At 36.4% G+C, this 24,705-nt stretch overlaps 1 protein-coding gene across 4 annotated transcripts in view; it reads left to right on the top strand.

Moving 5' to 3' along the window:
* The window catches only part of VCL (vinculin), a 59,229-nt gene that overhangs the window by 16,730 nt on the left and 17,794 nt on the right, over positions 1–24,705 (top strand). For 2 of the 4 annotated variants that reach the window (XM_005520519.3, XM_005520518.3), the window contains exons 2-9: positions 5,282–5,352; positions 11,462–11,612; positions 13,434–13,542; positions 15,900–16,022; positions 16,282–16,442; positions 22,274–22,364; positions 23,139–23,286; positions 24,109–24,262. In XM_005520519.3, coding sequence (XP_005520576.1) covers positions 5,282–5,352; positions 11,462–11,612; positions 13,434–13,542; positions 15,900–16,022; positions 16,282–16,442; positions 22,274–22,364; positions 23,139–23,286; positions 24,109–24,262 — 1,008 coding nt within the window. Of the gene's footprint in view, positions 1–5,281; positions 5,353–11,461; positions 11,613–13,433; positions 13,543–15,899; positions 16,023–16,281; positions 16,443–22,270; positions 22,365–23,138; positions 23,287–24,108; positions 24,263–24,705 lie in introns of all 4 variants that reach the window. The other 2 variants (XM_088059521.1, XM_088059522.1) reach the window with 1 other exon arrangement.

Genomic DNA, 24,705 nt, shown 5'->3' with positions numbered 1-24,705 from the left:
ATGGTAAACTCACTAATTGCAAGTGACATATCAATCCTATTTATAATTCAAAGCAAGATGAGTATAATGATAAAGAAACTGGAAATTTGCTTTGTCAAAGGCTTCTGAGAGCCTTTGAGGGAAAAACAAAAGTTTGTGTTTTAAAAGAAAGTTGTGGCTTAAAATTCAGTTTTTCAGTTGTATTAAATGAGAAGGATGAGATTGTGAGGAGTGACCTGTAAACCTGTTCATTTTGATTTTTCTAAAAACACTTCAACATTGTTTGACTTTTCTGTTCAGTTTGCAAAAGTTCTTACTTTACTGGAAGCTGGTTGTATATGATAGTTTTTGAGTGACTTGTAAATTCAGATGAGACAAAGGAATTTCATGATGTACTCCAAAGCTATTTGACTTGTGTCTGACAAAGTCTGATGCTAGGCTGCTGTGCCGGGATGTGCACAATCCTGTTTTGACAGATTTATCACATGGATTATGGCAGCTAAGGATTAGGGCATGATAAACATTCACTCCAACACCTGTATTTCTAAAAGAGCTGAGTGAAAGAAATTGGAATACCAACAACTGGATCTTCTTTACAGTGTAGACCAATGTAGGTTGCAATCAAAATACTGTGACTGACAAGAACAAAGGCAAACAACCAAGTCCTGTTTTGCTTTTCTTTCCTGACAGAGCTTCTTCCAAAACACTTTCCATGTAATTGGGCTCTGATGACTGGTCTCACAAAAGGAAAACTGAACAAATATAAAGTACTTACTGAGCCCTTGCCATTTCTGAAGCCACTGAGACAAGCTGGTCTCTGAATCTGAGTGTGGGATAAAGGGCCTCCCTTCTAGGCCTTCAGTGGATAGGCTTGTCCAAAGAGCGAACTCTGGAAGGTATAGGAGTCACAACTGGATACCATGAATTTCAGTCATTTTCCTTATGTTGTCATGTGTGAGTAAAACCTCTCAGTATGGAACCTGAATTAAATTTTTTTTATGAAGATTTAGTTCTTTCTGCCCACATTGCATTTTTTCAGTCCAGACTGAAATACATGTCATCTATGACAGCAAAGAGTTATCATAAATTTGGTGTAACTTTGGCTTACTTCTAGCTCAACTTGGTTCTTTGTTCCTAGTCGTGAGATCTAAGTTAGTTTTATTTTAAAATGCAGGATGTGTGGAAAATACTGGAAATTCCATTTTGAGATGGTTTCTAGATGTGGCTGGGCAATGTAGAGACTTGTCACTGTAGAATTAAAGCAAATACCTAATTTTATTTTTTCAGGACAAATATCTAAAGAAATTGGCAAAGAAGATGCAGGGAACTTGATAGGACTGAAATGGTGAATAACAAATTTTTGATTTGAGATTTAATTCTCCTACTATTGTGTCACAATCCTTCCTGAAAGCTTGCAAGATATGAAGAATGCATAAACCAGGGAGTGGATTTTTAACGAGTTTTCCTCTGGTAAAATTGCTTTTATAGCATATTGACCTAGATTACTTGTGTGGCACTTGGGTTTGTCAAGCAAAACTCATACTGTAGCTTATTTCTTGGAGGAGAAATGGGAGTAACAGCCAAGGCTGTTGTGTTTACTGGATGATGATGAGGGAATATTTTTAGGCTCTTTGCTAAAATGACAGATGTTTTAAACTAAGCTTCTGGAACATTGCAAGAACTAATTCTTCTAAGGTCATCTTCGCTTTTAACAGGGGAAATCATATAAGCTGTGAAGAAAATGTCACTTCCAGCATTTGGCAAATTGTCAAACTGGTATTGTCAACAGAGGAATTCAGAAGAATCTTTGTTTAAAAAAATAAAATAAAATGACCTTTAAACAATAAACTTTGGACTCCCATCTTAATTATTTGTGTGTTTTATTTATTATGATACATGCAGTTTTTACTTTCAAACTGCAGAAGTAAGAAGGGCTACATATTACTGGGTGCTTGTCTGTTTAAAGAAACCTATGGAATTACAGGAGATGAAATTATTTCTCCTTTTCACTGAACAGCTGTTGTTTGCTACATCTAGCAGTCTAAGAAGGTGGGCAAAGGGACTTTGTCTTATCTTTCCTGCAGTAGAAGCAGACATGACAAAAAACTGCTTATAAGGAAGAAATTTGGCCTGATAAAAGCCTTTTATGCCTTTTCCATGAAGAAAATCCTCCACATCAGAAAGCTTAAAGCATACTGTTTTTTCTACTAATCAGGGGCAAATAGGACTTGCAGGAGACTTAAAAACAGGGTTAAAAGCTAAAAGCAGCAGGAAATCTCAATCTCTTCCCCCCCGCTTATAGCTGCATTCCTAGAAAGTTTTTCAGCTGCTATATATGCCCTCCTACTTCTGTGTGTCCCATTTCCTTTAAATTTCTTGACTTGTCTATCTCTTGTTCCCTGCTTTTTTGAGCAGGGAGCAAGAAGGAAAGTAGCTCACTCTTTATTCAATTGATTTGTCTCTAATCTCCAAAGAGTTTGGAAATTAATATGGATGGGTAGAAGTTGTAACTAGGAAACTTCCATGGTAATGTTTGCTTGAGAAGCTCCCCTTACTCTGTAATGTGCAGTGTTGGAATTACGATTATTTTAGTGTGTTAGTCAGGACAGTTAGTATGGAACCATGAGTAAGTGCCACTCCAACACTGTGTAATAGCAAAAGCTTCTTTATCTCTCTGTCACTTCTTGGGAAGTTAAGGAAAGATGATCTTAGGAGGTAAACATATCTAAAACCCAAGTAGGAATCCTGTCATTTTTTCTACATGTATACTATTGGTTGGAAATAAAATGTGTTTCTCAGATGATTGTTTTATATGTCCAGCATGAAGCTGGACAGGCTACCTGTCTGAAATAAGGAATGTGTAGATACATCTTCAAGGGGAAAAAAAAAATCCTCATTTCCTTGATATTGGATTGTAGAGAGGGTAGTTCTTACCTTGTGTTACACTGCAGTGTGTCCACAACTTGCTTAGGCCATGTGAAGTTCAATCTGAAGAAACAGGATCTTGTGAAAACGTAAGTAGGAAACAAAGCATCTAAATCTAACCACAAAGCTAGCAGGGCAAACCCACTAAACTTCTTTGAGGATATATAGTTTTACTCATGAATGTCTTAATGTTTTGAGACTTTTCCAATTAAATATTTGTTAGGTGGAGTAATTTTTTTTTATGTGCTGTTCCTATACCTTGGCTCTAACTGTAAAGAGCAACAACTGGAAAAGTTAAATAACAGCTATGCAAACAAGGTTTTATATTTAAACAGAGTCAGGAGTACATTCTCCGTTGGTGCTTAAAAGAAGGTTAAAGTCCTTTTTATTAGAAAGGTAATTGACCTTTTTAATTGAGGCATCACTGAAGCTGCTTGAAATCTCATGCCCCTTCTCTGTGGTATACAGTGCTGAGGATATGGGTGGACTTGGAAGGGAAATGTCATTGGAGGTTAGGACAATTTTTTGAGGTTAAAAATCTCCACAGAAACCTCCCAAACAACAGAAGAGGAGTTGGCTCTTATCCTATAGGTTATTTCCATTTGAAGACTCAAGATAGCTATATAGCTACTTTGCTAGCTATACCAAAAAATGTCCATATTATATATGTGCACCTATAGACATATAAGGTAGATATCTATCTGCCTGCAAGTAGTTGATAATGCTTCTTTGATTACTGAACCTAAATCCATCCTTTTATAGAAGAGACTTATCCTTTCTAGAATGAGTGATGAAATGCTTTTTGTATGGCAAATATAAAATAACAATTGCTAAAGTGACCTTCAGCTTGAAATACCCCCCCACATTGTAAGCTCTATTTTTTTTTTTTTTTTGCATTCTTCAAAGTTATACTTTTTTCAATATACTGAATTATATGCAGCTTGGTACAGCTGCAGGAAAATAAATCTTGAATGCATGGTTCTTGTGAATAAAGTATTGCTCTTTGTTTTCACCTGTTGAGAATCTTTTGTTTAATGATGATCCAGAGTTACTGGGAATTACTCACTTTTTTGTGTTATCTTGATCATGCACATATCCATGCAAACTTGTGAGAAATATAAAGAATGTGTTTCCTGAGTGCAATGGAAATAATTAGAACAAAGCAGGCATACTCTCTGGTGGGTCATGAGATACTTTTAGAATCATGCTCCTGAGGCATTGCCATGAAGTTCAGGAGTCAAAGCAACACTGCAGTGCTGTGCTGTGCTAGGACAGTGCATGACTGTTGATGAACCTACTGTAAACACGAGGGGCAGAACCCTATAATAAAATTCAAGATCCTTAACTTTTTTTGCTCTTTCATTACTTTTACATTACATCTGTGTGACTAATTGCAAGTGTAGTACTAATAGATAAAAAAAAAGTAGACTAGGCTGAATCTGTTTGAAGAAAATCCAATACTCAGGCCAGTGTGCTTCTGTGAAATTCCTCTGAAAAGGAGCAGACCAGGAAGACAGCTCTTGGCAAGCAGCAAAAATTTGCAAGGAAGCAGTGGTTCTGGAAGGCTGTACGGCATTAGAATTGGCAAGTGCTCTGCGTATTGACACACTACATCTTCTGTCTAAACCCAGTGAATCTTTAAGCACCAGCTGATCAGGGATTTTCAGGGCTATCTTGTCTAGCTTGAGCAGGTCTGGCAGCTCTTAACACAAAGTGGTGTCTGGTTTAAGACCTTCTGCTTTGTGATGCCTTTCTGAATAGCTTATTCAGCTGGAAAATACAGCAAACAAAGGAGCTGGAAATATTTTGTCAAGTTGGTGATCTCACAGTTCAGAGAGTCAGCTAGCAATTATAAAGACTTCTATTGTATAACACAAGAGCTAGTGTATAGAAAAGACCAGATCTTACTCTCTTTCTTTATTGGCTTCTGCATAATTATTTTTTGCCTAAAGGATGGTGTGGGGTGTATTCTCAGTAATTAACTGCATTTTTCTAATAGACTAAGTTACTAGCAAAAGTGGAGTAATTTTTTATAGCTTGGAATTTAATTTCTGACTTGTGGAGATTAGGACAGAGGAAAACTTCAGAGATTACATTTTTAAAACTAAGTGCAGGAAAGAAATAGCATTGTTTCTATGGAGAGTAGGAAGAGGGAGAAGTGTGTGTTGGTGTGTCCCCATTTAATTTAGTAGAGATGTTGATGGGAAACAACTTATGATTTCTAAAGCATGAAGTTAACTGCATTATATAGTGGTCTCAAAAGTAGACACAGCAACAAGAACCTGGTGAAAGGAGCTATTATTAGTACAAAGCATTTTTGTTGTTATTCCTTGACGTTGAAATTTTGATTCTTAAGTATATCTTTTTTTTCCTGCAGGTTGGAAAAGAGACTGTGCAGACAACAGAAGACCAGATCTTGAAAAGGGATATGCCACCAGCATTTATCAAGTAAACTAATATTATTTTAAATCTTGTATTGTGTGTACAGGAAACTGGTTCCAATGTCAGGAACAACCTCTTTGGCAGGAAGGATTTGTCTTGTTAACATTCTGTATATATGAGTACATATTTATGGTATTTCTTCCTTTAAAATAATAACAGAAATTAATCAGGGTAATAATGGTACTTAGCTGTGTCCTCCTGTAGGCTTGCCTGAAGTGTCAGAGACAATGTGGTGTCTCAATCTTTTTCTCTTTATTTGGGTGATGGGAAAATGTGAATTTGTCAGTATAGGCAGCTGATGGCATAACTGCCTGGAAATCTATGACATTTGAAGAGCAGTGACTTACTGCAGACAGTGTAGTAGACAGTCCCCTTACATCTTTACATTACCTTTCTTACTTACCTTCTTAATTCTATGTCTTGGTGTAAAGGACCACTGACTTTCTTCTTCTGCTGCCTTAAGCCTTAAAGCTGATGTATCACACATTGTTGTGGAATTCCCAAGGTGCTTATTGCCACCTGACAGACTTCTACTGAAGTAACTTTCCTCTATGATCTACTGCCTATAGGAACCTCTTTGTTAGCATTGTCCAGTGTATGCAGAATTACTGAGTATTATACTGTTACTTCCAAACACCAAACAGGCAGACAGTCAAAACAAGAAGGCATTGAGACAACTGGGAAAAAAATAAAAGGGAGAAGGGAGTGATGTGTAAAGAGAAAATTTATGGTAGGCAGTGAATAAGGATTTACTTTATTGCACTGTAGTTTGACAAAATGAATAATTAAAATAATGCTTAGGATCAGGTGGTATTAGCATATGAGTTCAAGAATTAAATAGCTGAATTATAAGTGAAGTAGTCTGTCACTTGAGACCACCAATATGTTGATCAAAGTGATGATACAGCCTGAGAAACTTTCTAGGGAGATCTGGGGAACGGGAAATCAGACCTATGTCTGATGTACTTTTGGAATAAATGATTAGAAAATTTATATTAGAGAACAGAGACACTTCACCTATATATAGTGTGTTTTGTGACAGTGTTTCTGTGGAGGGAAATTCTGCCTTATAAATCTATTGGTATTCTTGGAAATATAACAAACCAGTATATACCAATTTCTAAATTTGGTAGGGTCTAGAGGCTTTTAAGAAGGTGAAGTAGGTGTGGGTAATTAGAAAAAAAATTGTATGCAAAAGAGAAAATTGAAGGTGGAAGAAAAGATTATATGGTTAACCCTGACAATGGCAGGAGGAAATTAGTAGGACTGTGGAGCTTTTGGTTGAGGTTGTGCTTTTCACCATGATAATAGATGTTGTGGAGACCAGGCTGACTTGTGAGGCAAAAGTACTTAGTAATGACCCTAAGTCTTATGGAGGGCAGAGAGGTTAATGGATGACTCTGGGAAATTACAGTACCTTATTAATTGAAGTGACTTGATGTTAAGTGTGGATTAAATTACTTCTAAATATCTGAATGCTTGGGAGAGCAGTGGGTCTAATGGCAGATAGGATGATTGAACCATTACCAGTAGTGAGCAAGGTCTTGGAGCAGTTGTACATCGGTGAGAGGGCATTCTTACCTGTTCATAGTGGTCAAAAAGTAAATAAAATATTAGGTTTATCATCAAAGAATGGGAGATCAAAATGTCACGATATATTTTTGTTCCACGTCTTGAATATTGCATCTACTGGTAGTCACACAATTTTTTAAAGGTTGTAGTAGGACTGGAAAAAGCTCATAGAGAAGGGCTTGGAGAACAAAGGCTTAGGATTACTTCTTTATAAGGGAAAGCTGAGTAGGCTGGAACTCTTCAGCCTGGGAAAAGTGACAGAGGGGATTGAGGGCCTGACAATGTCTAAGGAAGTATGAGTTGCATGGAGAAGGTGAAAACTTGTATTTTTCCTATGCAGAACTTGATGGGGGAATTGCTTTAAGCTAGCAGTTTGTAAGCCAACAGTAGGGAGAGATTCTTTGTACAGCTAGTCATGTGTTAAAACTCTTTATGTGGGTTTGGAGGTTAATAGCTAAGTACTTAGAGGGATCCATTGTGGGTCATCAAATAGACAAGCTGCAGGAAATCCCAAGAATTGAAAATAGTTGAAGGATGGGAGAGTGCCTAGAGGAAGTGTGATAAATGCTTATCCTGTTCTTAACCTTCCTTAGGATTTTACTTGCAGCTACTCTTGGAGACAGGATACTGGGCTAAATGGGCCTTTGATACAATCCACTACAGTATTTATCATGCTGTGTTCCTGGTGTGTGATCTTGTGTGGCTGCAGGGGGGTTTGATTTTTTTGAGAGGAGTGTTTATTTCATGAAATGAGATCAAAGCTTTTTTCTTGCTTCTCAATGAATTGTATGCAAATGTGTAATTTTGATTGTGCTCATTCTCTAGGATGTGTGGAGTTTTTAGTTAACTTCCAACTTCTTGTTCACCTAGACAAGCAAGGGTTTAAGGAAAAGAGATTTTTAAAATTGCTATACTGTATTCAGCCTTTGATCAAAATGTAGCAAATTGTGCAAGACTTAAATAATTAAATTTCTGTACAAATGTGACACAAGCACTGTTGAATAGTACCACTTAATGCTGGGTGCAAGAACTTCTTCTGCAGCAATTCATGACTGCGTGAGCTGTGATATTATGTAAAATGGGAACCAAAGCTCTCTCTGTCAGAGTAATGACCCCCACTTCACAGACTACCTACTATCCTAGATGCAGTAACATGACTTAGGAATGATCAATGTTTTTTGTGAAAGATAACCTGTTTCATTTGTGGGCTTTTGTTCATCTGGAGTTTATATTAAAATGAATTAGAACATGTTAACAGTTTCTTGTTAACATGGGGAGTGTATTGTCGTGGGTATCTTGGTTGTGGGGACAAATGATAGTCACAGGTGAGCTACAGAGGCAGACTTATCTTTTACTGCTGTAAAGGACAGAATCTAGATGCAAGAATTGGAACAGATGAGGGTCTTTTTTTGGTTTTGTTTCCTTGAGAAGGAGTTTTTGTTTCTAAAGCATTAGTTCAGGAATTGGCATTCATTTTTAAGGGAGTGTTCCAGCAGAATTTCTACTGGTGCATGGATGATGGGTAAGAAGCAGTACACATGTGCTAGCACTGCATTCCCTGTTCCTATTTCCTCCATTCAAAAAGATCATCAGTCTTGGAGGATGGAGAGTTCTGTTTCTTCTTTTAAAGGATTGATACCAACATCAAGGGTTCACAATAAATACATATTATGGTAATATGTAAAGCTTTTCAGTAGGAGTGTGATTGTGCAGCAAAATAACTTGCTGGCTGCTGAAAAGCTATCATGCATCCCTTCACTTGTAACTGACATAAACCACATTGGAACTGTTGACTTAGAATTAAAAAATGCTGAGTTCTTTATCTTAATTGTCTTAATCACCAGGGATGCATATAATGCATATAATTTACATCAGATGTTTTGCAATGTGTTCCTATTACTTCTTAAGCTTCTCTTGTAAAGAAGTGAAGAACTGCAGTCTCTAGGCAAAGAATAGGGTTACACTATTTGTTTACACTGAGAATAAAAATTTGTTTAATTTGCATGCACAAGCTCATTTAACAAATCAAGCAGTAATACTATTCTATGTTAACATTATTTTGGTAGCCAAGCTGTAGCTGCATTGATGGTACCTGTATTAGCAAATTACTGTTAATGTAAAATATTTGCTTTTTACTTTATATTTCTAGAACTGCAAATAAACTAAACTGTAATGGTTAAACTGGACAACAAACTCGGGGAAAAGCAGAGGTCAATCCTAAAACCTAAAAACTAAAATGATAGTTCAGCATAAGTTGCTTTTTTCCTCCTCATGTTTTGTAAGGAATGCATTTAATAGCAATGAAGTTGATTGACTACCCAAAGTAGTATGGTTAGAAATACGACCAGTGTCTTCCCCACAAAGAATTTGGCTGGTGTTAAGATAACTTGATTGTAATCATGCCTCAAAAATAAATACACTTTTTTATTAGGATATGTTGTTGGTTTTATGTTGCAATATAATACAGAGATTAGAAACTTCACCATAGCAATGAACTTCTATTTGAAACTTCTGAACATGCTTGATTATTGTGATAGAACAAGTGGTTCATTGCATTTTTAGGGGCTTTGGTAGTTTGTGTTGTTTTGGTTGGTTGGAAGTAAATGAATACCTGTTCTTCCTAATCTTTTGCTTCCTAGCATGTGTGCTTTGCAGGGGATGAAATGTGTCTGATTTTCAAACATCACTATGCTTTTCTAGTACACAGCTTACACTCCTAAAGTATTTTACGTGCATTTGGAAGTTTATACAAAATAGGCATTATACTATTGAAATTCACTTTTACCTTTAAGAGGTTCAACTCTAAAAACTTTAAAAGAAAACTTTGAATCTTTAGAAACACTATTTTCATTAATTATGGTGACTTCTGGTGTAATACGCATTTATGTTAATCCTTTTCTTGACAAATGAAAGAGCCAGCCTTGAGATAATTATTAGTATTAAACAGATAACCATGAAATTAAACTTTAGGAAATTAAGTATTTCTGAGCCTGTATCTCTGAGCTGCTGAATAGGTGATTTGTTTAATCCCTTTCTTGGCAGAGTTGAAAAGAATAAATGTGAGAAGCAAGCAGGGAAATCTAATTTACTGAAGTCAGTTGACTTTGATGACATAACTAAGTGCATTGCATAGTAATGAGCAGAACATTTTCACTTTTTGCCTTGAAGTCCTTCTGCATTTTCTTGCTCAGTTAGGAGTCCCTGCCATCTGATACCCTGAGCAGATGTCTCCAAAAAGAGCAGTTATGATAATGCAGCCAGTCCAATTTGACCTACTCTAGGGAGCTATTAGCTGAAAACTTTACTTTCTGGGCAAAAGTGTGTTTTTCTGTAATGGGTGTCTTATTTCTACTAGCTACATTTAGATATAACCATGAAGTTCTAATATTTATGCTAGCAAAGAACATGGGGGAAAAATGGGTCAACTGTAACTTTCCAAAAATACTTTAATAAAAGTGTGATAAAAGAGGGTGCCCAAGTAGTCAGTAGAAAATGGGCTATGTTACAAGCATGCAAAAATGGTCATAGGAAGTAGCATTGCTGTAATAAAACTGTTTTATGTTTGTTGGGACCTCATGTTATTGAATGAGCACATGGCATTCACATGCACAGAGCATTATGTATTACACTACACTTAAATGAAATGGGAGACAGTGGAGGAAAGTGGAGTGTAGTCAATAACTACAGTCATGAGTAGCATAGCTAACATGAAAGGGAAGTCTGAGTTTTTTATTTTCCAAAGGTGTCACAAAGTAATTACAATAGAACAAAATCAAAACATTTTCAGTCTTCCATTTTTTGATATTTTAAAATTGTTATGCTAAATGGTTTGATGGAACCTGATTTCAGAGCTTGTCTTCTTATTCTAAGTACCTGTTGTGTTACTACAGTTTCATACTGTAATATCTTGGAAAATCTTTCTGCTTTTATATCTGGAATTGCAAGCTGCATTTGAACATTGTACATTACCACTAGATTTTGTGGTTATTTAAAATGCTCTTTCTATGAGTGTTAACACTCTGAAGACCTGGACTACAGCTTCAAGAAGAGCACAGGGTCTTTCTTAAAACTGTTACTTTGTCCAAATGTGTAGCTGTCATTTAATATTTATTAATAGCAATTGCTACTTGAATAACAATGCCTATACAAGACTGATAAAAGTTAACAGTTACTTTGATTGTGAAGTCCTAAAATAATAATTGTTTTGTTCCCAGCCCTTGTCATGAAGAATGTAAGGTATTTTGCTGGGTTGGGAGCTTTCCTTAATGACATGTACTGTGTGCTCTGTAAGGGGTACTTCAAACATTCCCTACGTGGGAAGGTTCTGTGACCTCTGAAAAACTGGGTTGTATGGTTGATGGTGACTTTTTGTTAGAAAAAAATACAATGGATACTCTTGCCTTTTAAACCATAAAGGTGTAGAACGATCAGTTTGCTTGCAGTGCTTCAAATGGTGAAGTTAAAAATAAATCCAACATTTTCTCAGGCTGTTGTCATACAGACAGAAGTTAATCAGCAAGTGTTGTCTTCTGGCTTTCCACAGAGTGGAGAATGCCTGCACCAAACTTGTTCGGGCAGCCCAGATGCTGCAAGCGGATCCTTATTCAGTACCAGCTCGTGACTATCTCATTGATGGATCAAGAGGAATCCTTTCTGGAACATCAGACTTGCTCCTGACATTTGATGAAGCAGAGGTAGGAATCCCAGCATGACTGACATAAGTGCCTGCATAACAGTGTTATTAATTAAAATGTCCCCCTAACTAAATTAACTAAACCAAACTATTCAATAGATTAATGAGGTTTTGACTGTTTTAGCTTGGTTGGAAGCATATTTTGCATTCCCTTCTGTCAGAAGGAACTTAAGGCTTGTTGCTCTGTTTTTTTAGGAGCATTTTTGCATGACATAATGTTTAGATATTGCCTGTGATTATTGCTCAAAAAGGCCAGATCTCATAAACTGTCTCATATCTTCCTGATGCTTTTCTGTATTCCCTTCACCTTAGCCATTACTGATTCTTATATTTTCTGTATCCCTTAATTGAAAAGCCCTAGGCTGCTTTTTAACATGTTTGTCTGCCTCATTAGCTCTGGCAATTTAATTGGCCTTGGAGCATGGGAGGTAATATAAATTTGGACTGTCTGGCTAGTCAGGCAGAAGATGTATTCTGATAAATCTAATAGTTGCTATGTTTTGGGCACTTCACAAGCCAAAAACTGACTCAGAAGTGCTGTTTGTCCATCCTCATATGTACAAAAAAAGCCATAGTTGCAAGGAAATGTAAATGTCTCGTGTTTGATTTTTTATTTTGTTACAAATCATAGCTTTGATGCTCTTTCTGGGGATCTGGAGTCTTGCTCATTTCTGAATAAGAAAGATCATGTAACAAGAAATAAAAAGTTCATGCCGTTAGAAATGCTGATGTCAATCCTAATTCTGTAACAATTTGTTAATCTGTGGAATTGTATTGCTCTTCTTGCTGTTCTGAGTAGTCTAACATGGTATCCTTGGCTCATTTAACCAGCTCATGGCACTGTTAGCATGTTCCTCTGAAATGGTTTTTAATAGAAGTGGTATGGGACTTCCAAGGAAGTTAATAGTTTTCAATCTCTTTCTAGTGTTTAGGAAATTAATTGACTTTTGTGAAGTTAATGCCTTGTGGGACTCACCTGACAACTTGTGAATGAAAAGAAAGCCATTAGTTGGGAATGATTGGCTTTTCAGGAGTACTTAAGTTGGCATGTGTCTGTCCTATGTTTCAATATAAAGTAACATTGGGACAAACTGAAATGAGTTTCAGAGGAAGCTTTGGTCTTTTCTGGGTGCTGAACACTGCATGCGGTTGATACAAATTAAATGTTAATTAACTTGTTCTTTCCTAAGAATTGTACCTAGTGATGTCAGAAGTAATGTGGTTCAGAGGTTAGAAGATTTACTGACTGGTCACAAATGTGAACTGAAAAAAGTTAAGATGAGGCAGAGGTCCAGAGGTAAATGAAATACATCCTTCACAGATTTTTCTGGAAAGTTTAAGATGTTGGATCTATCTTCCCTGCTGGGATGCTGGGTAATGTTTTATCCATATGTAAAGCTGTATGATAAATGATACTTCCTCTGAAAGCTTGAAGTCTGCTTTCTGTGTAGTTTTGATTTGTGATTTAAATGAAATATTTTATTGATGAAATTGCAATGAAAAACTTCATGACAGCCTACATAGATGAAGTTCTTTCTAACCTATTTTCTCAATGCTATCCTTCATTTATCATACAAAGTGAAAACATTGGAAGTAGGATTTTGCATTTCTAAGTAGTGGAATGTTGATTAAATATTGGTTTGCCACTACAGCACTTGACTAATGGCATTTTGGGTAACTCACTCAGAATCTCAGATCTTTATGATTGCCTGTTTGTCATGTTAGCAAATGCTATAAGTAAACTGTTCTAGTAACAGATTTGCATTTCTAATTCAAGGGTAACTTAGCTTTACCTAAGAAATAATGGAATGTTCTCTCTTAGGTCCGTAAAATCATTCGTGTCTGCAAAGGAATATTGGAATATCTGACTGTGGCGGAAGTGGTAGAGACAATGGAGGATCTGGTGACTTACACAAAGAATTTAGGGCCAGGTTTGATTTGTTCCAGTCTTTCATAAATACACTAAGTATAGTCATTTCCACTACTTTGTTTTCCCTCCAACACCTTCCTCACCCAAGTTTTGAACACTGGGATCATGGTAAAGCTGTTGCTTTGGAAGTTTCCATTGGAAAGGATGACTCTGTTTCCCAGTCTCTTTTAAGAATGCAGAAGATGTTGGCAAATGATATGTGCACATGGATGACATGTATTGTAGTTTTCCTATACTGTGAAGGAAGTAAGCATGCATTAGTAAGGATAAAACAAAAAAAAAACCAAAAAAAAAACAAAAGAAAAAGCTGTGTAACTAAGAACTCACAGATATAAAATCCATTAAGCTGATAAAATGTCTGCACTGGCTGAGATAGGCCCAGTAGGAATTTCTTGGAATAGTGTAAGCTACATGTCATATATTAACATCTTAATGAGGTTGCAGAAATAGCTGTCTTGAAGTATAATACAAAAGCCCAGCTGTTATGGAAATTCTATGTGTGTTCTTTGGTGCTCCTTCACTACTTGTTACTTCACTGTGTTAACTCACACTTTCAGTGGTGAAAGTGATGGGTAATTGAGGAGCTGCTGTCTTTATCTTTTTATTGGTCTAGAGGAAACCTACCATTAATCTATGTCATCTGCTATTTCAAATGCTTCAGCTTGAAGTAGCTAAGGTATTTAACAAAAGCATTCTGTAAAATTTAGATGTGGTGGTGGTAGTGTAGGAAGAGTTTGGAACTAAAACTACACTGAAATCAAGAATGCTTATATAAAACCAGCAGGAATCTAGTTAATACTTTATATTTATAAATTCATGTGTAATGTGGCTTGGTGATAAATGAAATGACTAAGAGCTGTCATGGCACAGAGCATAGTTGTAGATTATCCTGGTTTTATTTAACATGTGTATACCTGACCTTGTTTCTAGATGTGGAAAAGCTTTGAAGTTCCATATGGAGGTGTAGTGTTCTCTAAACTGTTATTTCCCATCAGAGATTTCCTTAAATTATTTTTTGCCTCCTTTGGAAGAGGAAAAGAAAACGAAAGGACAATCTTCTCTTTCCCTTTTTCTTCAACTTTGTGTATACACTTTTAGTTTCTCTGTGGTTCTTTTACATATCTTTAAAATGGAAGTTATCCCTACATTCAGTTTGCTCTCTTGGGCTCAGTTACAAGCATTTGGGTCTTTTCACTGGACCTCACACACATAATTTGCTGTTACATATGTATGACAGAGGTCTTGTGTGTCTTAGTTTCTTAGAGTGAGATGTAGGCTTATTACCTTTATTGCAAATCATCTTCTCTGAACTCACGGTATTCTGAATAAATGGTGAGCCTTATGCTTCTGGAATGCTGTAGGAGCTCTGTCTTTGCCTGAGCTGGCTGCTGCTCAACATGTGCAGCCCATGCTCACAAAACTTAATGCCTGTAGTCCTTGTTCCTTGTAGTTATACAAATGGGCATCTGAACTTAGCATTCACGAGAGTACTATGTAAATAATAGGAGTGTGAGCAGGTACACTTAAAGTCAAGGAAGTGCTTATAGGTTTTATGCTGGAAGTGGAGAGTGGAACATAATTACCTAGTAAGGCTTTTGTCATTTAAAAGGAAATATGGTTCTGCACAGCTTGCCTCTCTGTGCTGTCATTGTGAGGATCCTACTACTTTTGAGTGATGCCATGAAAGCAGTGGTAAGATGCCTAAGATGCTAACCAGCAGAAAGGTAATTCAGCCAAAGAATATACTGCTTCCTTCCAGCTTTATACCCTGGAAGAGAAAGAGTATGACCACAATGGCACCAATTTAAATAATCTTAAGTTTATATGAAGCTGTGTCTGAAGTTTCCATGTACACTGCGTGGTAAACCTCACAAGTCTTAGCTACTGAAAATAGATCTGTTCTAGAATAAATTTTATTCTTTCTAGGGTACTGAAAGATTTCTAGCAAATACGAAATGTAAATAAATACAGTTCCTGACCTCTGGTAGAACCTCCAAGCAAACAAATAAAATACTGACATTTCCTTTTTCTGTCATTCACTTAAGGCACGGATCAAATCTTAACAGAAAAGATGACACCCTCCCCCTCCCCCTTAAATCAGCTTCCAGTGTTCATTAAGTGAATTTATGTCCTAAAACAGTAATTTCAAGTATTTTCCTATTGTATTGATAGGATTTTAAATTAAGAATTTTGATTGTTCTTTCCACTTTACATAGTGGGTAGGTTTTGAATGGGTGATGTCTCTGAAGTATCTGGAATGTGTTTAAAGTAACAGCTGCTAATACAAAAGTTATCATTATGACTTACTCTTATTTAGAAATCTCAAGTGTTTAAATGTTCAATTATTCTAATCTTTAGGAATGACAAAGATGGCAAAAATGATTGACGAGAGACAACAGGAATTAACTCATCAGGAACATAGGGTTATGCTGGTAAACTCCATGAATACAGTGAAGGAACTATTGCCAGTACTTATTTCAGGTATTTTTTGCTTTGTTTTTTAATACCATTCTGAATTACTGTTTTGAACTGGAGTTATGATGTCTTATGTTTAGTAAAAATAACCTTGGCATCTGTAATCAATTGCAAGTAACTGTGCTTCTTGTATTAAAACTACAGTCTCTTTGAGATAAAATGGTCCATGCAAAAAAAAAATGTTCCATATAAATACAGTAGAAGGTCAACTTGACCACTGATTGGTCTTGTATATACCTTTTGCTAATCTCTGGTATTTTCACAGCTATGAAGATTTTTGTAACCACAAAGAATTCTAAAAGCCAGGGAATAGAAGAGGCCTTGAAAAATCGCAATTTCACAGTAGAGAAAATGAGTGCTGAGATAAATGAGATAATTCGTGTATTGCAACTCACTTCCTGGGATGAAGATGCCTGGGCCAGCAAGGTATTTTCATATCTACTTTTGTATGTAGAAATCTAGTTTTTGTCTACTGTGTTTTTGAACTTTTGAACTTGTACTTTTGAGACCACTGAAATGTGTATTTGTGTATCAGTTTTGTAACAGTATGTAATCACGAAATATAATCGCTTCAAGGTCAAATATCTTCAGAGATAAATATGTTCATAAATCTTTCAAAATGAGCTTTCTCTCTATAAGCAAAGTTAAATGAGTGTGGCATTTGAAGGTGGTTCAGTGGTTTACTGCAACTCAGTGGTCAAACAGAAGACAGATTTTTTTTCATGCTTTAGTTTCAGCATCATTAGGAAGTCCTGAAATACAGTGTATTCTACTCAGAGAAGACTATTTTCCCTATGTATAAATACCCTACATAATGATTTTTGACATAGGAAAGTTTTGTATAAAAGTTATTGTTCTGTACATCCAACTGGTCTTGTAGCTAGGCATTCTATAAGTGAGACTGAGATTTTCCTTCTAGATCCTGCTAGAAAAGATAGGCTACTGTCATATTCCATGTGTGAAAGGCTTGGAATTGAGAAATTTTAGTCAATTTTGGGGGATTCCTCTTTGAACACCTGCCCCTTTTCTCCCTGCCTCATTTTTATCCTGGACATGACAGTAAATTTCAGGTTGTTGTCTTGTCTCAAAGAAATCTGTTAGATTGAAGAGGCTTTCTGGGTAAGTCTGATGCCTGTGAAGCTGGCTTATGGACAGGATTGGTTCCTTACAAATCAGTGTTCAGCTGTGTCAGTGACTGCAATCACTTACCTGGAGCTAAGTGCTGCTCTGAAGTGATGCTGAAGCTACTGAATGTCTGGAAGACTGTAAAGCAGGTCTGACAGAAGTGTTGTGGGTTTACAAGTAAATGCAGCTACATAACTGAAATTCCTGCCAGCTTCTTTTTGAGTGCTTGGAAGTAAATTGCTGAAGGTATTTTTTAAGGGTTAATGTTATGAGCAACAAATAAGCATAAATGTCAAAAAACTTACTGAGACCTGAAGCCAGACTGGTTAGTAAACGAAGTCTAGCAGGAAATCTAACACTGATGTAACCGAGACATAAAATCACTTTGGCCTATGTTGTTTGGCACTAAGTTTGCCTCTTGAGTTGTTTTGTCACTATCACTTCCTTATTATGACTACTGTATGCATCTCTGTTTTTGTTGTCCCGTTTCTTACCCTTTTTTCACCTTTAGAAGGTAAGCTTTCTTCCACACCCTCCACCTCTACCTTGTACTAAACCCAAGAAAAGCATGTCTGTGGGATGTTGTGCTGTGTGCACACTGTGTGCTGTGCAACTTCTCTATGTGCCAGCTGTGACACTGGCATTTATACTTCTGGGTATACACACAGTTTTAAAAGATCATAATAGCTCTGTCTAGCTGTGTGTAGCTTTGGCTGTCACTGAGAATGGTAATTGCAAGCTGATCTGCATTAAGACTCTGTCTGAATCTGATTAGAGTTAGTGCAAGATTTTCAGCACATTCTTGCTGAATGCTTTTATGTTAATTTATGAGTCTCTGTAGTGACAAATAAAGGGTCCAGTCATGCAGGAATGAGCTTTCTGCATGGCCAGAAAGCTTTATTAAGTCAGGAATTTTGTCTTTTCCATAGTGTTTTACCCACAGCCTTCCTTCCTTCAGTTCATGTTCTTTAGGCCTAGGCTTAAAAATGCAGTCTTGTGTGGGTACTTTTTCAATTCAGTTTTATTTTTGGATTTAGGCTTTCCTGTAGTTTATGAAATATGAATACAGTTTTATTTTACACAACATATTTGGAAATTCTTGTGGTAAAGAAAAGTATCTATTGTGAAGAGCTGGCAATTTAGGCTTAGGGAATTCTTATTTGTATAGCTGGTGAGGCAGATTAATAAAGGATTTAATTAAGAAAACGGTTCATATATTGGCAGTGTTTCCTAGTGGAAAATATTGGTTGTTACGCTTAATGCATAAATACGTTGTGTGGATTAGTATAATCAAAGTATCATTCTGCTCTGAACTGAGAACTTTTTAATTGTATTTTGTTTTTGAATTAAGATACGCTGATGATTTGGAACTGTAGTAATGGGCATTAATCAAACAGTGATGACAAAGCATTTGAATTGAAAAGTGCAGTGGGATGAAGAAGCAGAAACTAGTTTGCTAATAGCCACCTATTATGGACCTTATCCTGTATTTGCACATATATCTGACAATTGACTTACTATTTTGCTGGGAGGGAGATGAAGGAGCTATTCAGTTGTAGTTGAGGTCACTGTTACATGCATTTTGTACCTGGTGGTCAAGGGAAAGATTTTCCCCATGCTTTCCTGGAATAAAGTAAGGTGTTTGGGGATGCCCAGCCATGAATTTTTATCTGTGTATTACATGCTATTGGTGGTGTTGGACTTCATGTTTATTATTCTGAGTTATTTATACCTTGATTTATCACAATCTGTCTAGAGGTAGTGGAGAATGAACAAAGTATGGAGCCAAAGTTGTAGGTTTTGTAGGAATTGTAGCTGTAGGTAAACTATTTTGTTGGGTTTTTTGGACTCTACACATTACTGGATTGCAATAATCTCTGCTTACAATGGATTTTTAAAATACTATGATGCTTTAGAATTGAAATACTATTCTTGGACAAAATCTTGGGGAAAAGAATTGTATTTATTTTTTCATTCATAGCTTTGAACTTTTTTCCTTGAATTTTTTGTTTGACAGAAGATTTAAATTTTCTCTTGTTTATTATTATAGTTTATTTTAAAATTTGGAGTAATACTCAATTCAAATATCTTTCATTTCCATGGACTTGGAGGGAGTTAACAGTTCTAAGAAGCTGAGAAATATCTAATATCTTGCAGGATTGAACTCTGAATGGTGACTAAGCTATCTATCTTGCCAGAACATTGGCTTTTGCCTATTTCCTCCAACATTGCCTTCTTTGGTCATGAAATGCAGATATCCTTAGACCAGACCACTTTATTGAGTTAGAGGCTGTGTTTTACATCCAGCAAGGAATTGTGTAGGATTTATTTTGTTCTTTTGCATAGCGGAGTCAATATTACCTGCTCCCTGAATAAGCTCAAAATTGTTGGTAGTGGCAGAACTAATGCACAGAAGTGTCTTAAGTAATATTTGCTTTAGGAATTGGTTTGGAAAAAATCCAGCTTTTTGAAGATTCCCTTCAGACACTGTTGCCCTAGTTGTTATACTTGATTAACTGAAATTGTTTATCTCTTTTGAAAATGTAATAGTGCTGATTTTTTAAATGAAATTCCTTTTGGCAAGAGGGAAACTGTTGGCAGGGAGAGGAGGGAAAGAACCATATTTTGCTGCTAAAACGGTATAAAATTTTTTTCAGAAGAGCAGTAGGATTTAAAAAAAAAATCATGCTTGCAACTGATATTCTGTTTACAATTCTCAGAGTTAAATTTTGAACATATTTAGGTGTTTAGGGGAGGAATAAGGTATTTAAACAGCTACAGAAATCAGGACTATCAAGACACTTTGAGGCAGTGAGACCTTGAGCAAGTTGTTGTGTTTTTTTAGATTGTTTCTGCTTTCATCTTCCTTCTTCTTTCTTAATAGCCTGAATTGGTTGCTAAGTCCAGACCTTTCAGTATAGTTACACCTCTGTTGCTTGCCAAGTATCTGGCACCAGACATAGCTCTGGCAGACACAAAAGTTCTGTACCAACAAACCTAGTTAAGAATGCATTCTAGTTTTCTATTGCATTACTCAGCCCACTGCAATGGAAACTCTTCATCAGGCTCTAGCTGAGAGGGATTCCTTGGGCTGTGTAAATGGGAAATTGGTGCTTTAAGGGCAGTTGTCTTGAAACACTTAAACTGCTATGCTAGGATTTCACCAGATTTTTTTTTAAATAGGAAAAGGGGACAGTATTTTGCCAACACGAGTGCAGAGGAACACAGGATAGCAAGACTCACCCTGTAGAGCAACCCAGTTATGTAACTTCATATGACAGGGCAGATGGATTCTGTTGCTGCTGGGGCAGTGCTGGCAGTTACAAAATAATGAGTGCAAAAGCTGAAACACCCACGATCTTGTCCTCAGATATTAGACTTTAGATTTAGAGGCTTGTACATAATTCTGCTGAAACTGCAGCTCTGCAGGCAGCTGAGACAACACAAAAGCCTGTGAAAGTAAAAAGGGAGGGACTAAGACAGTTTTCCCACTCCTGTCATCTCATTGACACAATAAGAAACATCTGTTGCCTTTTAAAATAATCAGTTATTCTTTGGTTCAAATTATTTCTGGGTAGACAGGCCTGATCTAGACCACTCATTTCAAACTAAAGTGGCTTCAGCCTGATATAAACAACAGAAAACAGTAACACCTACCTTCATAGGCAGTAAGATTTATATATATATTTGAATATTCAGTGAATATTTGCTTGTCTCTTATCATACATTGAATGCACAATTCTTGAGCTATAGAGGAGATGACATTTAAAATAAAGTGCCCATCTCCCATCCCTAGCTGCGTATCCTACCTTTTGGAAGTTTTTTCAAACAGGTCCCAGCTAAGTTTGGAGACCCAGTTTCTTGATTTGAGACCCAGTCATCCAGGTGAAAGTAATTCTGCTTTTGGTGCTGTCTCTCAGGCTGTGTTTGGAGAGCCTTGGAAAATATTCAGCTGCATCACATGACATTTTAGAAACTTGATTGCTGAATTATAACACTTTATGGTTAGCTCACAGACCAACATGCTTGAACAAAAATGCCAGAATATTCAATGTTGTATCTTAAAAACTAAGCATGCAGAATGAACAACTCCACAAAAATGTGTAATTTCTTTAGTGTAGGCAGGATAGCACATGCTATAGCAAGATACTAATCACTGATGGTAGTAGGCTCCTCTTCAAAAGCACTGGACATGGGCAGTCTGATTCAGGTGCTGTGTGAGAGCCAGGCTTCTTTTTGTCATCTCTATACCAATCATGGGATCTTAGATGCATTTCAAACCATTTCCATTATATGTGTGGTAAAAAGCTATTTTGGCTTTTTCACAACTTCTTACTTAGGTACTTGTTACTGTTTTCACTATCCTCTCATTTATGTAAAATGGAAAACTTGTGGCCTCTAGTGGAGGGGATGGCACATGAACAATGTATAGACCGCGGAAAAATCAGAACTGGGTGGTTGTTGCCTCTGCAGCCAGAGGTGTTGGATAGAAGTGGCATAATAGTGAAAGAAACAGCATCTTTGATGCTTCTGGCAAAGAGTTCAAAGTTTGAAACAATCACATGTAAATATACAAATATCTTTATCTCCAAAGATGTTCAACTCCATATCTGAAACTTTCAGAAATTAGCTGGTAGTCTTATTTTTCTGTAAACAGGAACTATTTGACTTTAAACAGCAGAGCAGGTGAGAAATGCAGTTGTGCAGCCTCTTACACAGAAGTAAGTAGTAAAATTCACTGGCCAGTTTCCAGATACAGATACAATTACATCACAACTCTTCTACGTGCCCTGATATCAAATGGAACTAACTACAAGATGTGTGCTTATTAAAGCTCCAACTTTAGAAATTAAAGCACTAGTAAATAAAGAAATAGAAGAAAACACTAAAACTGCATGCATAATTTTTGCATTTTGAGTGAAATGAAAATGTCTGTTCTAACTGGAAAGAAGCAATTATGACCTGCTGGTTTGAAAATGGGTTTTGAGCTGCTTATATGAATGTGTTTTTTTAAGTAGACTGCTTTATAGAAACTTTGTCAGCTTTCATTGTGTTGATTACTTGTGCTTTGATTTTTATTTTTTTTGTTTGTTTGTTTTGAGAATCATTTTGCTGGTTTCTCTTTTGTAAAGGACACTGAAGCCATGAAGAGAGCTTTAGCCTTAATAGATTCAAAAATGAATCAGGCAAAAGGTTGGCTGAGGGATCCAAATGCACCTCCAGGTAATATTTAAACACATACAACAGCATAAAGTATTTTGATTTTTGAAGGTCTTTTGATTTTAAAGGTTTTATTATTTCTGTTGTTTAAGACAAAATGTTCTTTAAGTATTAATAACCCTTACATTGTGGATCATTCTGAAGGAGCCTGTATTTATTCTTTTCTTTAGATACTGGGAGTTGAACAAATTGTGTCTAATGACATAGAAAGCTTTGCTACTTCTCAGTGGTCTAAAAGATATGTATTCTGTGGAACATGGTCTTAATCTGCATTCCAGCAGTAAACCCAAAAGCCTATGAATTGAACAGTACATAATTGCAGCCATAGCTAATATTTAAAATCCCTTTTGTATTTTCCAATTTTTATAACTTGAGATTTCCCTAACAGAATCTCTTAAAGTGTTTTTCTTCCACTCTTGACATAAAACTTTTAGTATGAAAATCTGCAATAAATACTTAATTGCAATCACCTATACTTATAGAAGGGGTTTGTTTATCTTTGTATGTATCTTTAAAGTAAATAAAACTCGATAGAGGCCTGTTCCATTTGGATGTTGAAAGACCTTACCAGATGGACTTCCTCTGAAATCAAAGCCAAATGAATACAGTTGTAAAAGTTGGATGCAAATGGTTGTTTTTTGGTGTATATCTCAATTTTTGATAAATGTACATTCATGATGAACCTAATGCAGTTTGTGCGACATGATGATATCAGTAGTTTTCCCGTACATGTCAAGGAATGTCTTGTTCACTGTACTGACTGACCCTGTGTCCCAGGGGATGCTGGTGAGCAGGCCATAAGGCAGATCCTTGATGAAGCTGGCAAAGCAGGAGAGCTGTGTGCAGGCAAAGAGCGCAGAGAGATCCTGGGCACGTGCAAAACCCTGGGGCAAATGACTGATCAGCTGGCTGACCTCCGGGCTAGGTAAAGCTCTTACTTGGGATGGACACTTCCCAACTGCTATTAAAATGGTTTTTTTCTGCAGTTGTCACTTCATAATCTGTAGAAAAGCAGGTCAGAACTGTATTTTGTCTTTTTTTACTTCAATCTCTCCTTTTCTGATAAGAGTAATATGTTTTAAAAAAAGAAATAATTATATAATTTGATGATCAGAATTGCTCAAGTAGATAATTCTGAATTTGCTTGCTGTCTAACACATAACCTTCCTCCAAACTAGGCAGAAAGGAAATTTAAAACTCTCCTGTTAAGTCTGTTCTCCAAAGAGGATATACTCCAATTACTGTAAGAATCATGGATACTCTACATTTTAGGTGTTTTTTGGGATGTTAGATCACATGTGGTGGTTGTTGTTTCTCTGTCATTGGCAGATTCTGCTGAACTTTGTGTAACATGACTGAGGCAGCTAAGACATTTTATTTTCATAATTGTTTTTTGTTATTGACTTGCTGTCCTCACTTAGATGTGGTGAGACTTTAAGTCCTGCAGATTCTGACTCTCTGCAACAGTCTGTAAATGAGAAGAGGCCTTGTTCTGGGTATTTTAATGGAACTGTATCCTTAAATAGCTTTACTTTCTGACACTTAAAAAATGTTTATTCTTCTGAGAATGCTAAATGTCACATTCTGGAATAGGGAAAATATTCTCTTAGTTTTTATCTCTTCTTTTCTTCCTCAGTTATTTTTTGTTTTGTTGGTTTGTTGGCAACAGGTTTTGTTGCCTCTTCACTAGAAAATAGGTTTTGTCAGTCCTGAGCTGAATCTGTGGTGCTCATTTTGTCTTGGGCAGAGGACAGGGTGCTACACCCATGGCTATGCAGAAAGCCCAGCAGGTGTCCCAGGGTCTGGATTTGCTCACTGCCAAAGTGGAGAATGCAGCCCGCAAGCTGGAGGCCATGACCAACTCTAAGCAGGCAATTGCTAAGAAGATTGATGCTGCTCAGGTACCACTAGTGATGAATAAATACTTCAGAATGTGATTACATTGCTACTGTTAGAGCTGTTATACTGAACTACTGTAGTTTCCAAACAAAACACAGTTACTTTATAGTAAGAACATAGAGGGGATACTTGCTTTAACAAATAAAAATCTTAAATTCAGTAATTTACAGCATATGGTGAGTTTGGATTTACTTAATGATCTGTTTTGGTAAATTACTTGACATTACTAAAAATGTAAAGGTTATTAAATTACAATGATGGAACACCCTAAATTTGCATATAAACTAATCTTATTAAAGAAAAGAATAGAAGAGTTTCAGATTAAACAGATTTGTTTGTGGATTAAATGAGAGCCCTTTCTCTGGGCTCTGTTTAGGGAGTGGCGTTTAGGATTTAGAACTTCATATGAATGACAGAAGAGAAATTATGTTAATGAAACTATATT

This window comes from Pseudopodoces humilis, chromosome 9 (genome assembly GCF_049639895.1).
Source record: "Pseudopodoces humilis isolate 2021_Gansu_Grassland_sample_001 chromosome 9, ASM4963989v1, whole genome shotgun sequence".
NCBI lineage: Eukaryota > Metazoa > Chordata > Aves > Passeriformes > Paridae > Pseudopodoces > Pseudopodoces humilis.
The sequence above is the reverse complement of the archived record's forward strand: the minus strand, read 5'-3'. Positions and strand labels throughout refer to the sequence as shown.